At 38.8% G+C, this 17,720-nt stretch overlaps 1 protein-coding gene across 1 annotated transcript; it reads right to left on the bottom strand.

The window, feature by feature from the left end:
• Positions 1–2,160: 2,160 nt before the first annotated feature.
• Positions 2,161–7,496, bottom strand: LOC127410780 (kelch-like protein 10). The gene is made up of 8 exons (XM_051645991.1): positions 7,351–7,496; positions 6,607–7,099; positions 5,584–6,003; positions 4,307–4,504; positions 4,072–4,221; positions 3,771–3,887; positions 2,756–2,847; positions 2,161–2,326 (listed from the first exon to the last, which is right to left on the bottom strand). The coding sequence occupies exons 1-8, from the start codon at positions 7,494–7,496 to the stop codon at positions 2,161–2,163; spliced, it is 1,782 nt and encodes a 593-aa protein (XP_051501951.1).
• Positions 7,497–17,720: the final 10,224 nt, after the last annotated feature.

Below are 17,720 nucleotides of genomic sequence, written 5' to 3'. Positions count from 1 at the left end.
AATAATGTTTCTTTTTCCTCCTTGTTCATTGTTGTACATAAGTCATACACTCAGCACCTCACATTTCTCCCTCACATTACTCATTATATTATAGACCTCACTCATTACAGGTCTATAATTCATGCTTTAAAATAATTCTACATAAATAATATTATTTCAAAAACGTGTAATGCTAATAATGTACTTAAAAGTAATTACTGTAATCTGATTACAAGAATTTAAAATGTAATGTGTTACACTACCTTTTCCACGTCAAAGTAATTTGATTACAGTAACTAATTACTTTGTAATCACATTACACCCAACACTGCCTGGGAACCCTCTAGAGGTAGCAAACTCATAGGAAACAGTGTCTATTTGCCCCCCCGGTGTAAATAGCATATGCCACACAGGGTAGCTATTTGCACCCCAATAGTGTGGTGGAACCACAAAAATATATGACAAACTAACCATTAAATGTCATTGCAGTGGCATGCGGTGTAAAGACGGTGTGTGAATGTGTACTGTTGTCCTAGCGACCGCAGTTCGAGTTCGCATTTTGACCCACTCTTTTTCCCATCTGATTTCCTATTTCCAAACTTAATATTTCCTTTAATAGGCCTACTACTTAAAATAATAGATAAAAATGAATATAAATGTTTATTTCATTGCAGTGATTTGGTCACAGTGAATGAGAGTGCAGAGAAGGGTTTGATCCGGAGGCGGAGTCTGTCGATCACACTTGTTCCCATGTGAAACCATGATTACTGTAGTAAAACCAAGGTTATTTTTTCTAAGGTAAGATTAAGGTTAGGTTTAGGGGTAGAGGTTAATGTAGTGTTTATGTGGGACTCTAAATAAACACAATAAACAATGCAGTGATGCCCATACTGTATATTAGTATTTAAATATGGGTGCAAATAGCATCTGACACTACGTGCACCAGGGTGCAATTAGTATCTACCATTATTTGCACCAGGGTTGGGGGGCAAATAATATCTGCCACTATTTGCACTGGGGTGTAAATAGAATCTGCCTTTATTATTTTGGGTTTGTCGTTTTTAGTGGTGGGGATTTTGATTCTTTCCATTGAGTCGAGTCTTTTGAATTCATTCATTAAAAGAACAGTTCAGTCAATAGAAGGTGACAAATTAGCATCTTTTATGTGTTATGAGTGAGTCATTGTATCACCTAGTTTTTCATGGTGAAAACAATGGAAGCGAATGTGAATGATTCAGTCACAAACACCGATTTGTTCACATACGAAACAGTAGTGTTTATACACTCAAGTGAAGTGAAAAAGATTCAGCAAAATGATGGAAGATATAACGAACAGAACATAAAATATGGATTCACGTGCATCAGGCTAAATAACAAACCACGTCCGCTGTGTGTTGTATGTTCTGAGGTGATTGCACATGACAGTTTAAAACCTGTGAAACTAAGACAAACCAAAGACTAACAATGACCAGCCAAACCACAGTACGTAGCTAAGGCACTAAACAAGTAACTCACGTGTTTATTGATCGTGGAGGATGATTACGACTAGCCATGTCGGGTGTTGAACACGGATTGACATAATCTGCTCTCAGATACAGGCTCGGCCATCACACTAAATACGATGAGTGATGGCCAAAATGTTTTATGTATCAGTATGCACCCAAAACAGATTGAATCTCTTCAGGAGACATTGACTAAACCCCTGGAGTCATATGAATTACTTCTATGCTGCCATTATGTGCTCTTTTGAGCTTCAAAGATTTGGTCATCATTCACTTGCATTTAATAGACCAACAGAACTGAGATATTCTTCTAAATCTTTGCTTGTGTTCTGCAGATGAAAGGAAGTCATGCACATCTGGGATGGCATGAGGGTGAGTAGATGATAACATAATTTTCATTTTTGGGTGAACTATCCCTTTAAGCTTCAGATTTAGAAATAATTTAGACAGTTTTATCCGAAACAACTTGCAGTACACTAGTTACAAGGTCAAACCTACAGTACTGAAATAACCTGAGGTGCTTTACTCAAGGGCACAATAGTGATAATTTATGGATTATGTGGAAGTTTAGCGTATAGAGTACACCGTCTTTTTTGAATGCGTTTATTCATGAGGCATATCACAGTGCTATATTGTTGTTGTTGTTTTCTTTTTCAACAGCTTCAGGGTCCGTCTGTGGTTAGACTGTCAGAGTGCTGCTTGACGTAGACCGGTCGTTGTCCATCTCGTCTTCTGGTATCTCTGCTGGGTCTCGTTGGGCAGCATAGTGTTTTATATTAGGTAATCCTGATAGCACACAACAGCTCAGGGCACTGCGGAAAATGTCCATGTCACATACACTATTCCTGTGCAGAACATGGAGATTAAAGATACTGATGCTATGAAAGCAATAAAAAATGCATCCAACTAATTTATTTATTTACATAAAAACTTAGGGGAGTCCAGGGCTAGTTGTCACACTTTTTACTTTAGTGACTATTTCTCAGGGTAGCAACAATTTCTGTTGGCACATACCTGTACTTCTATATCTTGGCTACAAAACAGCTCTTCAATTCACAAAGACTATTGTAATTTAAGAGGGTTTTGAACGAGGTGTTTGAAACCAACATACAAAACTGCTGCTAGAGAGAAAACACACATTGGCGTTTTTGGACTCTTCATTCAAAATCTTATAGATTCTGACATAAAGCCTTAGTGACAACTTGCCCCGGTCTCCCCCATTTACTTTTAATGCAATGTGAAAGAAGAAGTAGCCTAGAATTTGTGAATGTTACCATTCATTTGTTTTTTCATTGTAGCACTCCACATCACAGCTGGTACTGAAACCATTAAACCCGCCAACAACAAACAAAAGATCATCCACCACCTGGGTTTTGGGGAAAGTGAAAAGGAGATTAAAGGAATAGTTCACCCCAAAATAGAAATTCATAATTTACTCACCCTCGTGTCATTCCAAACCTTTATGACTTTCTTTCTGAATTTAATGTGAGAACTTGCGTTGTTTTTAGTGCTAAGGAATACAAGCTCTCGCATTAACATGCAAGCCGCTGTTAAAGGGATTGTTCACCCATGATATCCCAGGTGTGTATGACTTTCTTTCTTCAGCAGAACACATTTGAAGAAAAATAGAAAAATATCTCAGCTCAGTAGGTCCTTAAAATATAAGTAGATGGTGATCAGACCTTTGATGCTCCATAAATCACAGTCAGTCAGAATAAACGTCATCGATACGACTCCAGCAGTTAAATTAATGTCTTATAAAGTGATACTTACGTTCCTCCTACTCAACTGTAAACAGCGCTGCTCTTCCGGGTGTGTCTCACATGCATCAGTTCTAGTGTGAACATGCCAACGCGAATACGTTACATGCGCATACTGCTGCTGACTGGAGGCGTTGGATTATAGTTAAAAAGTACTTAAATATTGATCTTTTCGCACCAAAAGTGATTGTGTCACTTTAGAAGACATTAATTGACTGTCTGTGATTTTTGGAGCTTCAAAGGTCTGATCACCATCCATTTGCATTTTTAGGACCTAGTGAGCTGAGATATTTTTCTTCAAATGTGTTCTGCTGAAGAAAGAATGTCATACAGATATGGGATGGCATGAGGGTGAGTAAATGATGAGAGAATTTTTGGGTGAACTATCTTCTCTCTTATAGCGCTCATGAACACACAACAGACTAATTTTCTCTGAAAAATGTATTTTCAAAGGTTTGAGTTATCTTCTGCCTTTAGAAGACTTGGATAATAATGCATTATAGATCACTCATTAGATTTCCTGTCTCACCTCAATGCCAAAGTTGCTGCGAGGGTCGAACATAGATGCAACATCATGCCACAAATCAGTCAGAGGGTTGTAGGCCTCTGCACTGTGCAAACGACCGGTACCATCAAAGCCACCCACCTTAAAAATATTGATGTATGTATTCTGTACATTTATCTGTTCATTTATAGTTTGCCTCCACAAGTATTTATTGCAGTAAATTTCTATATAGTCTATATTATGTGCATCCTACACACCTTTATGTTACTGGCATATTTGCATGTTAGTATTCCCTTATTTGTGTATACGTATGTAAAATACTTACAGCATAAACTAGGTCTCCATAAGCAATCACACCAACACCACTGCGGTGGCTTCTCATGGGTGCGATGAGGCTCCACTGGTTTGTCTCAGGGTTAAAACTCTCAGCTGAGAACAGACACTCAACCCCAGTAAAACCACCACAGATGTACACCTGCCAGACATACACAAAAACAATATAAGAGGCTTTGTAAGTGTCTTCAGCAGAAGAACGTTAAGCCATTGGTGATTGTTCTTACCTTGCCCTGCAGTGAGGTGGCGCTGGCGTCACTCCTCCTTTCATTCATAGGCGCTATCAGTGTCCACTGGTTGGTCTTTGGATCATAGCACTCTGCTGTGTTCAGCCTTTCATGTCCAGAATAACCACCAATGGCATAAATATAGCCACCCAGATTTGCAACACTAACATAGCACCGTCGTTCATACATAGGGGCCACCTGCAACCCATTATTTACATAAGTGTATATTGTGTAATACACTCACCAATATAGATAATTTCACTGTTGCTCTCGTCAGCCACTTACAGAAATGTTTTTGACACTACCAACATGGTAATACCATAGTTTTCTCTGAAGTGCCTCACAGTTTTATTTAAATACCATGCTGTGGTATATGAATGTGAGAGTTAAGCACTACAATGGTACTGTAATTTTCAAAGTACAATGGTATTACCATCTCATACTGTACCATTGGTACCGCCACAATATGGGAGACATGGGACATACCATGGTTGTGTTTCAAAACTTAGAGTGTCGTTTATCTAGACAGCTCTTTTGGGCATCAACGGGATGCTTGGATGTTCAGATTTTCCCATGATGTCCAAAAAATGCCGCTTGCTACGCCTTTCCATAGTGTTTTCATAGCATTGTTATTCAAGAAGTTATAGCCTAAGTTACACTGTCCAAAAGTTGTTGGACAAAAATAGTTGGAAAAAAAAACAATTATGTAAAATTAAAGAAATATTCTGGGTTCAATACAAGATAAGCTCAGTGGACAGCATTTGTGGCATTATGTTGATTACCACAAAAATAATTAACACGTTTCCCTTGTTTTCTTTAAAAAAAAACCCATTGAGGTTACAGTGAGGCACTTACAATGGAAGTGAATGGGGCCAATCCGTAAACGCTAAAATGCTCACTGTTTCAAAATTATAGCCACAAGACATAAACCTTAAAACTCCAAAACGGCCATAAAAACTATTTAAAGAACTTTGCATCTCAAATTCTACACAAATTTAACAAAAGCAATATGTAATTAATTTCATAAAATTATAATCTTCACATTTCTGGATTTAAACCCTCCAAAATTGGCCTCATTCACTTCCATTTTAAGTGCCTCAATGTAACCTTGATGTTTTGCCTTTTTCAAAGAAAAGGATGGACAGGTCAAAATTGATTTTTGTGGTAATCATTATTTTGCCACAAATTCTGTCAATTGAGCTTAACTTGTACTGAACCCAGAGTATTTCTTTAAACATACTAGTTGGCATGCAACCTGGAAGGGAAACAATACCCACCTCATGCCAAATTCGATTGATGGGGTTGAATTTCCTCACGCTGTTGAAATAGTCCACACTGTCAAAACCGCCGATACAGTAGATAAACCCATCTAAGAACACTGCACCATGATAGGCTCTAGGACTCTCATCTTCTTGAGTCACATTGACCCAACGCTCTGCCCTTACATCATAAGCCTCAATCCCATTGGTGGGACTGCTGCCGCTCCACCCTCCAATAGCTAATAGGATGGCACAAGGAAGACGTGGGCGTGTCAATGGATTTCTGAGGTCTGAGCTAAAGGGTTCCTCCACATTGAGGTCAAAAATGGCCTTCATTGCATTGATGATCACAGGTGTGCACGCCTCATTCTCCATCACCAGTGCATTACTTTTTACAGTATTCATGAAGTAGTCTGAGGTCATTAACCCCATTCGAACCTGAAGAACAGTAAGGAAAGAGCTGACACTGGCTTGACTTAACTCATAGTCTTAGTATTTTAATTTACACAAATGTGCAACAGACCAAATATTTCTGCCAAAACATAAAAGTTCTTACAGTTATTGTTACTGCAATAAAACTGTGGTAAATGGGTATTAACATAATTAAAAAAATACAAATAAAAAAAGACTTTGAATGGTGACCTGGTCACATATTTACTAAAGCTAAATTTTTGCGAAATGATTTTTACGTGGCTCGTTGTACATTTCGAGGCAGTTTCCATGTAGCCAGATCACTTCACTACCAGCCAGATCTCCTACACGCGTCCACGAGAGAGACATTAATTAAACCACTCGGGTCTTATGGATTACTTTTATGCTGCCTTTTATGTTATGCTACTTTATGTGCTTTTTGGAGCTTCAAAGTTTTAGATACTGATAACTTGCGTTGTATTGAGCTACAGAGCTGAGATATTTTCAGCAGAAGAAAGTCATACACATCTGAGATGGCATGAGGGTGAGTAAATGATGAGAGAATTTTCATTTTTGGGTAAACTAATCCTTATTATTACAACTATTATTATTTCTCTCTCTCTGTCTTACCTTTGGCAATAGCACAGCAAAGTGTTTCTTCCTCTGTTCAGGTGAGTGATCAATCCAGTGGAGGATGGCTTCAAAAACCACATCCTCCTGTTTGACATTCAGCTCATCATGACCAATGAGCTCCTCAAGATGTTCCACTGAGAGTTCCAGGAACTCCTCGGATACACGCACCACCTCCTTAAAGTGTTGTAGGATGTAGAGCTTTGCTTTACTCTGGAACTTTGAGCATGAGTGGAAATGCCCAGCAAACATGCAGATGCCAATGCAGTTTTCTGGGCATAACTGTGTCTCCAGGAACTCACAGCAGGCATCTACTAGACCTGATATTAAAAACTGGTCTGCTGCCACCAAGAGCTCTGTCACGTTATCTTCAGTAATGCAGACCGATCTTCTGTACATGTATTTAAGAATAAGGGACATGATGTCTGGGGACATTCCTGGGATATTATAGTAATGTTCTGCTAATTTGTTCCAATTAGGGGAGAAAAGCACCCTGTGAAAAAATGTCAAATACATGCATTATTGATGAGCAAATTGTATTCATTTGCATGTTTATCTAATGCATATAGATTCTATGACATTAGATCCACTAAAATTGAGTGTTAGGGATGTAAGGAAACAGCAATCAAGTAAATAACAAATAAAAAAGAAACAACATTTTGCAAGTCTTTGCCCTAATTAAAATAAACCACCATGCAGAAAGTGATTTATGTGTACACTTACAATGCATGTGTTTATCCTTACCTAAAATAAGGGCTGCAGCCACACAGGATGATCTTGTGCACTTTAAACTCTGTGTCATTTACCCTGATGATCAGGTCAGTGAGCTCGCCCTGTAAACGTGCTTCTTCAAACACATTCAACGCTGTGGCACTTATTTTACGCTTCATGATTTAGCTGTCTGTCTGTACACTGATCCAACCTCTTCACATCAAACTCTAATTAAAGTAATCTCAGGTTTAATGACGTCTTTGTGGAGACCCAATGCTCAGGAGAGTTCTAGAGTCTCTCTTTGTGACATCAGAGTTGAGGAGCTTGAAAATATTCTATAATCAGCTTGTGTTTTGGCCTCAAAATTCTTATGGGGTCTTTTACTGTGTTTATCCAACATCTGGATTGGTTCCTGTTGCATCCAAATCCTCAGAGCCATTTAACAGAAAGTTCCCATTTGCATTTATCTCAGTTACTTTAATTCATTGACCAAACAAATAAAGTAAAAAAATTAAGGTCAGACCAGGGAAATACTATTTGCAAATGCAATTACGCATGTTCATGGCACAAAACACACACTAGTCCTAGTAGTCTGTTTGGACAGTAGAGCAGGTGTTTACAAGTAAGACCCCAAACAGGGCCAGTTCATCCTAAAGGCAACGTAGCGGTAACCTAGGGCCTTGCACCGTAGTCCATTATAAAAGAGCAGATCATAGAGGGCTTTTTCAAAAGTCTCAATGGAAGAATACACTGTTCCAGTCTGGATGAGGGATGTAAACATACAGTATCAAAAAAAAAACTTATTAGTATGTACATGGCCTTATTTTAGCCTACATCTGGTTTGGTTTTTATTGCATCCAAATCATCACAGATCCAGAAAGTTCCCATGAACATTCATCTCAATTTAAATATATGAAAAAATTACAAGGTAGGCCAGGGAAATAATTGTGCTTGCATATGTATTTTCATCACAGAAAAATGTGCCTATGCAGTTTTTGATAGTAGGGTGGGTATTTATTTTTTTATTTTTTTAACCGTGAACCCTAACTACAGAGCATTTTCGATCAAGGAGCTGTTTTCAATAGCCACAGATCGCAGTTTATCAAGATGAATGAGAAACAGTAACTCGAGTTTGAACATATGGCCACTTGCGGGCACAATTGTAGGCCAATACGTAAAAATTTTTCCGTTGATGGTCATTTGTGGGAGGCCTACTTTCTTTTGTTTGTTGAATTATTTATGCATCGCTGTTTAATATTTTTTTTCTCTCAGTTTTTGGTGTTTTAGAAATGTACAAACACTTCTTCTTCTTCTTCTTCTTTATTTTTCTGTATCTGATGATTAAATATATTCGCTCTGCTGGTAAATATTTCCAATTCAACCAATTTGAAAGTTAAACTATTTAGCAGGAAGAATATGAACAACACTAAGTTGTCTGTGAATAATGTGAATCAGCTTTGGATAAAAACAGAGTGGATTCACGAGCTGGAGGAAGTTTGTGTGTGATTTTCAGTTCATTGCTGATGAGACAGGTAGTTTTGAAACAACACATTTATATGTTCATCATGCATTGATTAATAGATAATAGATTAAGTATAGATTTTCTGCTCTTAGCACTCTATCCAAGCATGGATGGGGAGTTTCCCAGAGCAGAACTCTACCACCAGCTCCAAGAAATCTACTTCACATTGTCTATGTATTTATATTTGACAGCTGTGGTCCAGACTGAAGTATGTTTTTATCTGTGTGACTCTACTACAGCACTGAATCTACAATGAGTCTCTATGAGGAGAGAGAAGAGGGGTGTTCTGAACAGACACATCAGACAACAACTCCAAAACCCAGCTGTGTGTCTATGGAGAGTAATAAGTCCATAGGTATCTCCCTGTATTCACTACTGGAGCAGTACCATCTGACCCTTTGTGAGTTTAATCAAGATTTTTCTGCTGTTAAACTTATGAGATGACTTGCTACTGGGGTTCCTGTAGCTCAACTGGTAGAGCATGGTGCTCACAACGCCAAGATCATGGGTTAGATTCCCAGGGAACACATAAACTAATACAATGTATACCTTCAATGCACTGTAAGTTGCTTTGGATAAAAGCGTCTGCCAAATGCATAAATGTAAACAAATGTAAATGATGTTGAAGTCTAATTGCACACTACACTAGATTGAGTGTCACATGTTTTTTCCTGCACTTTAAATGTTCTGTGTCATATTGACAGTAATCTTTAAATGTGTCAGGATCTGCAATATCTGCCCCTCAGATCTATGCAATACATCATTAATCTAGAACAGAACTTGAGGACCTCATTATGATATTAGGAAATAAACTGGTTACTATCAGCATCTGTATCAGCCAATCTGTGTAATAATCATGATAGTAGCAACAAACATGTTGCATCTAAAAGGAGTGTGTTAAACTGAAACTTTTGATGAAATGTTGTTTAATTTCTAAAGTTGCAAGTTTGGTGTTCTGGGAACATTTAAATGTTTTCCTCAATCAGTTTTTCTTTATCCTTCTTTACCAAATCAGGCAGCATGACACAGAAGCATCCCTGACGACTGGTGAAGACTGCAGATCTGCATGAGGATTCTGACCAATCAGTGGTCAGAGTCAAAGACCAACACAAGACCAGCACGAAGAACAAGTATGAGAGCTTATTTGAGGGAATCAAACCACACAATCTAACCCTCCTGAACAGGATTTACACACAGCTCTACATCATAGAGGGAGAAAGTGAAGGAGTGAATAATGAACATGAGCTTAACACATGGAGAAAACACCCAAAACACAATACTCACACAACACTCCAATCAACTGCAATTACATCTTTGATCTCTTACCTGAACCAGGCTTTGAGGAGAGAAAACAGTCTCTGTGCAGAAGTTCATTGTGGACTGGGCCAAGGGAAAAGCCAGTCAGGATGTAGATCATTTTTGTGCTTCCATTTCGAGAGCTGAACTTGATTAAAAATTACCAGTACAGTCTTGACAAACTTCTGCTTGACTTTCACCCTGAACTTCAAGATCTGGACTCAAAGATATACGATGAATTTAAAGTTATGTTCGTCTTTGATGGTCTGGATGAAAGCAGAATTACACTGAAGTTTTCATACAGTGAGAAGTGTCTGATGTGACTGAGAAATCATCAGTTGATGTGTTGATGTCAACCCTCATCAAAGGAGATCTGCTTCCCTCTGCTCTCATCTGGATCACACATCAACCGTGTGACAGAAATCCAGGGATTCAATGACTCTCCGAAGCAGAAATATTTAAGGAAGAGAATCAGTGATGAGCATCAAGCCAGCAGAATCATCTCACATATTAGAAGAGCAAGAAGCCTCCACATCTATACCACATACCAGTCTTATGTTGGATCTCAGCCACTGTGCTTCAAAACATCCTGAAACAAGATCACAGTGAAGAAATCCCTAAAACTCTGACTGAAATGTACATCCAATTCCTGCTCATCCAGATTACTATGGGTAATCTGAATTATGATGAGAAAGATGAGAGAGATTCAGAGAAACTCTTGCAGTCCAACAGAGAAGTGATTGTGAAACTTGCTGAACTGGTGTACAAACAGCTGATGAAGGGCAATGTCATGTTCTAAGAGGAGGACCTGAGAGAGAGCAGCATAGATATCACTGACGCCTCAGTGTGTTCTGGGATTTGCACTGAGATCTTTAAGGAGGAATCTGTGATTTATCAGAGGAAAGTCTACTGCTTCATACATCTGAGCTTTCAGGAGTTTCTAGCTGCTTTCTTTGTGTTTTACTCTCATTTAAGGGAGAACATAGATTCACTTCCATTGTTTCTGGAAGGAGAATTTGAATGTAATTTATATAATTCAAGCAAAACCCCTCTATATAAGCTACTACAAAAATGCAGTTGATAAATCCTTTAAGAGTAAAAATTAACATCTGGATCTTTTCCTCCGATTCCTTCTGGGAATCTCACTGGAGTCCAATCAAACACTCTTACGTGATCTACTGACACACACAGAAAAAAGCTCAGAGACCATGAGGAGAACAACAGAGTACATTAAAAATATAATCAAGGGTGAAGAACATCTCTCCACTAACAGATGCTTTATTCTGTTCCTCTGTCTGCTGGAAATGAATGATCAGACTCTGTACAGAGAGATGCAGGAGTTTCTGGAATCAGAGAATTATAAATATTATTATCTCTCTCCTGGTAACTGTTCAGCAATAGCGTACATGCTTCAGATATCCAAGGAGGTGCTGAATGAACTGGATCTTAAGAAATATAACACATCAGATGAGGGTAGAAGAAAACTGATTCCAGCTGTGATAAACTGTAGAAAAGATCTGTGAGTATTCATTTTTGTGATTGTTTCTGAAACTGTATTTGTCTTTTAGGTCGTAATGATATGATTCCCATCATCAGGCCGAACGGTTCTGATTATGGTTAGTAAAAGTACCAGTAACAGTTTAGTATGGAACAATCGCGTGGCATTCACTGCATGGATTTCTCAGTTAGCTAACCATATTCAGGACAGAAGAACCATGCTGAGGAAATGGCTTTAGTGACATAGTGACTCAAGATTGCTCACTTGTCATTTGCTAAGGTACCTCATGATTTTTCAGCACGATAATGGAAAAACTCTTACCGTGTCAATGAACCTGGATTGGCACAGTTTAGCAACAGTAACTATTTGGCCTGATGATGGAAATGCACAAATTGATTTCTTTTGCATGGCAATGTTTTAAAGGAAAGAGATAAAAGGCTGTTTGAAACAAATGTTTTGTTGTCAGAAGTCAACATTCATTACTCAAAAGTCATGTTTGTGCCTTATCGTCCTGTATATTCATATCTACAATAGACTTGTTGACTATAATATCAATGGTCAGTGCTGTGAAAGTGTGATCTCAGCTCTACAATTATCAAACTCCCTCCTGAGAGAGGTGGACCTGAGTAACAATGACCTACAGAATTTAGGAGTGAAGCTGCTCTCTGATGCACTGAAGAGTCCAAAGTGTCACACTGAGGTTTGTGATTTTTTGTGATGACTAGTGACATCCACTGCAGTGCTATTCAAAACATGATGCAACCATTCTTGACGAATTTAGAGATGCAGTGAAGAAATTATGTTTTGAACAGTTACATCATGATCTTTGTACTCTGATCTGTTTAGATTGGCAATCTGTAATCTCACTGATCGGTGCTGTGAAAATTTGGCTGTAGTTCTTCAATCACCAAACTCCTTGAGAGAGCTGGATCTGAGTAACAATAACCTGCAGGATTCAGGAGTGAAGCTGCTCTCTGATGGACTGAAGAATCCATGCTGTACACTGAACATTTTGAGGTACCTCAGGTACTTTTTTGTCTAAGCACTTTGGGTCTGTATTTGCTTCAGTCCAGTCTGATATTAAATTAAGATCTGTAAAAATAAAATGTGTAGATGTTGAAAAAAATAATAGAGATAAGAATAACATGTATCCATATTCCAAAACAAAGCACATTTATTTTTCTTACTAAGACAGATATAAGTGTTGAGGGCCTCTGCAGTAATCTCAACTGTTGCTGTATGTGTTTGTAGATTATCAGGCTTTATGTTGACAGAGAAAGGCTGTTGTTATGTGGCTTCAGCTCTGAGTTCAAAACCCTCACACCTGAAAGAGCTGGATCTGAGCAACAATCACCCAGAGTCAAACTGCTCACTGATAGACTCAATGATCCACACTGCGCACTGGAAAAACTCAAATATGTTGTGGAGAAGGATCATATGTGAAATGTAAAGTCCTTAAAAATCCATTATGAATGATAAATTTGTCCTTTTTAAGAGATGTTTTGTAAGAGTGGTTTAATTTACTTGCAGTCTAGTGCTTTAACTAGTGTTGTATCCATCTCAAGGCGCTGACTTCTTTTTCATTTGTGTTATTAGTATTATAATAATAATAATTATTATTCATTATTATGTACAATGTTTAGAGTGTCTTTTGTGTCTTTTATAGTGTGGATCATGGAGGAGAGTTCAGGATTAAAGCAAGACCACAAAAATATAGGTCAACCCAAACACAAACACACCTTAATCATTATTGTTTTGTTATGAATGTTATAATCTCTCTTGTCATGTTCAAATGCCTGTGATGTCACTTTGAACCAAACACAGCACACACTCAATTCTCTCTGTCTGAGGACAACAGAAAGGTGACATATGTGAAAGATGAGCAGCATTATCCTTATAATCCAGAGAGATTTGATTACTATCCTTAGGTTCTGTGTAGAAAAAGTCTGACTGGACGCTGTTACTTTGAGGCTGAATGGAGTGGAGAAGCCGATATATCAGTGACATATAAAGGCATCAGCAGGAAAGGAGAGAGTAATGACTGTTGGTTTGGATACAATGAGAAGTCTCGGAATCTGAACTGTTTAAATAAGTGCTTCACTGCCAGACACAATAATAAGACAGCAGCCATACCTGCCCCTTCACCCCGCTCTTACAGAGTATGAGTGTATCTGGACTGGCCTACTGGCACTATGTCCTTCTACAGGGTTTCTGACACACATACACTCACACACATGCGTTCCACTCCACATAAACTGAACCTCTCTAAGCTGGATTTGAGGTAAATGGACCCTCCTCACATTTCCAGGTTTGGAATTCAGAAAACTATAGAAGGGTTGACTTCACTGCTGGTGTAAAGAGGTAAATGGGAGACCATAGCAAATAACATTTTTGCAATTACGTTTCCATGATTTTACAAAAGAGTGAGAAAAAAGAAAGAGATGAACTTTGACAGTCAGAGGAGAGCACCGTCACTCCCTCAGCAGCTGTATTTGAAACCCCATAGACCTTATTCAGAGTAGCGCCATCTTTGCCAAAAACGAAGCTGTGAGGATTACCATCTCTTCAATGGCACGCACGGTGTAAAGCTGTATATAGCTCCCAGATCCCATCTGATTTTCTACAAGACCACAACTCATGTTGTATGGAGTTTCATGTCAAAAATCAAAGATGTCGCTGCTGTGAATAAGGTATATTGCAGCAGTGTTGTGTGTTGACTAGTTTGCTGTTGTTTTAATTAATGCCAGGAAACTAAGTACTTTGATAAAAAGTTACAAATGTCAAATAAAAAAAAAGTTAAGAATTACCCTGCTAAATTAAGATGGAAATTAAGTTAAAATTAAGTTACATTATATAGCCAAAAGTATTCGCTCATCAGTCTTTAGACACATATGAACTTAAGTGACATCCCATTCTTAATCCATAGGGTTTAATATGATGTCGGCCCACCCTTTGCAGCTATAACAGCTTCAACTGTTCTGGGAAGATTTTCCACAAGGTTTAGGAGTGTGTTTATGGGAATTTTTGACCATTCTTCCAGAAGCGCATTTGTGAGGTCAGACACTGATGTTGGACGAGAAGGCCTGGCTCGCAGTCTTCGCTCTAATTCATCCCAAAGGTGCTCTATTGGGTTGAGGTCAGGACTCTGTGCAGGCCAGTCAAGTTCTTCCACACCAAACTCACTCATCCATGTCTTTATGGACCTTGCTTTGTGCACTGGTGCGCAGTCATGTTGGAACAGGAAGGGGCCATCCCCAAACTGTTCCCACAAAGTTGGGAGCATGGAATTGTCCAAAATCTCTTGGTATGCTGAAGCATTCAGAGTTCCTTTCACTGGAACTAAGGGGCCAAGCCCAGCTCCTGAAAAACAACCCCACACCATAATCCCCCTCCACCAAACTTCACAGTTGGCACAATGCAGTCAGACAAGTACCGTTCTCCTGGCAACCGCCAAACCCAGACTCGTCCATCAGATTGCAAGATGGAGAAGCGTGAGTCGTCACTCCAGAGAACGCGTCTCCACTGCTCTAGAGTCCAGTGGCGGCGTGCTTTACACCACTGCATCCGACGCTTTGCATTGCACTTGGTGATGTATGGCTTGGATGCAGCTGCTCGGCCATGGAAACCCATTCCATGAAGCTCTCTACGCACTGTTCTTGAGCTAATCTGAAGGCCACATGAACTTTTGAGGTCTGTAACGATTGACTCTGCAGAAAGTTGGCGACCTCTGCGCACTATGCGCCTCAGCATCCGCTGACCCCGCTCTGTCATTTTACGTGGCCTACCACTTCGTGGCTGAGTTGCTGTCATTCCCAATCGCTTCCACTTTGTTATAATACCACTGACAATTGACTGTGGAATATTTAGTAGAGAGGAAATTTCACGACTGGACTTGTTGCACAGGTGGCATCCTATCACAGTAGCACGCTGGAATTCACTGAGCTCCTGAGAGCGGCCCATTCTTTCACAAATGTTTGTAGAAGCAGTCTGCATGCCTAGGTGCTTCATTTTATACACCTGTGGCCATGGAAGTGATTGGAACACCTGAATTCAATTATTTGGATGGGTGAGCGAATACTTTTGGCAATATAGTGTATGTAACACTAATAATTTAAAAGTAATTAGATGAATTAAAAGTCAGTAACTGTAATCTGATTACAATAATTAAAAATGTAATGTGTTACGATACTTTTTTTGCCGTAAAAGTAATTAGATTACAGTAACTAATTCTTTTGTAATCGCATTACACCCAACACTGTCCCTCACTATATAATTTTCACTGTGCTACTGTGAATAAGGTCTGTTATTCGGTTGGGACACTTTATCCTTGTCAGATGAAACTGCCTTGTGCGAAACATTTTTTTTTATTGTGACATTCCAAGAAATAACTTTTAATGCAGCTCAACAGGATATCTTTCTAAGCCTTCGAGTGCCCTCTGGAGGAAGTTTATCTCCCACAGGAAATCATTTCCATGGCGCTTCATTAAAATCTTACGCTCCATGTGGAAGGAAGAAGTTGACGTCGCACAGCCTGAATACTTGACTTTTGTAGGGTGGTTTGGTGTTTCAAGGTCACAAAGCAAGGATTATCATATCCACTGCAGTATCATCACATCACCACCAGAGGTCTCTGCACACCTAATATGCAACGCCCGTTTTGTTCAAGGCTTGATCATCAAATGTTGAAGTTTATACCCCCCCCCCCCCCTCCACTCAAGATTGTGGCAGAAGCTTGTTTCTGGTGTGTCATTATTATTAAATGTAATAATTATTAATTTATGTGGTTATTGTTAAATACTTCCATGCATTAGATGTACATTTCAAGCATCTTCTCTATTCCTTATAACCTAATTAGCTAATTGAATGGAATTCAGTCTATATTCATAGTATTGCTATTATGACATGCCTTTAATTAAAAATAAGGGTGTCTTTATATGTACACCCATCAGCCACAGCATTAAAACCACCTGCCTAATATTGTGTTGGTCCCCCTCGTGCCGCCAAAACAGAGCCAACCCGCATCTCAGAATAGCATTCAGAGATTATATTCTTCTCACCACAATTGTACAGAGGGGTTATCTGAGTTACCATATACTTTGTCAGTTCGAACCAGTCTGGTCATTCTCTGTTGACCTCTCTCATCAACAAGGCGTTTCCATCCGTAGAACTGCCGCCCAATGGATGTTTTTTGTTTCTGGCACCATTCGGTGTAAATTCTAGAGACTGTTGTGTGTGAAAATCCCAGGAGATCAGCAGTTACAGAAATACTCAAACCAGCCCATCTGGCACCAACAATCATGCCACGGTCCAAATAATTGAGATCACATTTTTTTATTATCTGAAGCGCCTGACCTGTATCTGAATGATTTTATGTACTGCACTGCTGCCACACGATTGGCTGTTTAGATAATCGCATGGATGATTGTTGATGCCAGACATTGCTGGTTTGAGTATTTCTGGGTTAGAGGGGTAAGATTGTCCCTTTTCATAAATTTTTTATTTTGTGCAATGACAATAGAATTAGCAAATGTTTCTATATATTTCCCTTGATAATATGTATGTTGGGTGATGCATCATTATCCTGTAAATGCTAAAAGTTGATCTATATATGTTACAATTTAATAAAAAAGAACATTGTTCTTAAGGGGGGCGTTTTACCCCATCTTACCCTGTATCTCAGCTTTGTAGGTCCATACAGTGCAAGTGAATGGCTACCAAAATTTTGAAGCTCCAAAAGCACAAAAGTATTCCAAACGACTCCAGTGGTTAAATCAATACCTTCAGAAGTAACCTGATAGATGTGGGTGAGAAACAGATCAATATTTAAGTCCTTTTTCTTTTTTCTTTTTTTCTTTTTTAATAATAAATCTCCACTTCTACTTTCACATTCTTCATACATATTTCCACCAACTGGGCAGGAAGGAGAATTTATTGCAAAAACAGGACTTAAATATTGATCTGTTTCTCACCCACATCTATCAGGTCACTTCTGAAGGTATTGATTTAACCACTGGAGATGTATGGATTACTTTTATGCTGCCTTTATGTGCTTTTGGAGCTTCACATATTGGTCACCATTTACTTGCA

This window comes from Myxocyprinus asiaticus, chromosome 20 (assembly GCF_019703515.2).
Source record: "Myxocyprinus asiaticus isolate MX2 ecotype Aquarium Trade chromosome 20, UBuf_Myxa_2, whole genome shotgun sequence".
Lineage (NCBI taxonomy): Eukaryota > Metazoa > Chordata > Actinopteri > Cypriniformes > Catostomidae > Myxocyprinus > Myxocyprinus asiaticus.
This window is presented reverse-complemented; position numbering and strand designations above follow the sequence as displayed.

What these genes read in the sequence shown, in the direction of transcription:
- LOC127410780 (XM_051645991.1), bottom strand. Translation starts at nt 7,496, where the DNA reads ATGAAGCGTAAAATAAGTGCCACAGCGTTGAATGTGTTTGAAGAAGCA. An exon ending in CCACCTCACTGCAGGGCAAG is followed by an intron (nt 4,222 to 4,306) that starts GTAAGAACAATC and finishes TATGTCTGGCAG; the next exon opens with GTGTACATCTGTGGTGGTTT. An exon ending in GCAGCAACTTTGGCATTGAG is followed by an intron (nt 2,848 to 3,770) that starts GTGAGACAGGAA and finishes CCCAAAACCCAG; the next exon opens with GTGGTGGATGATCTTTTGTT.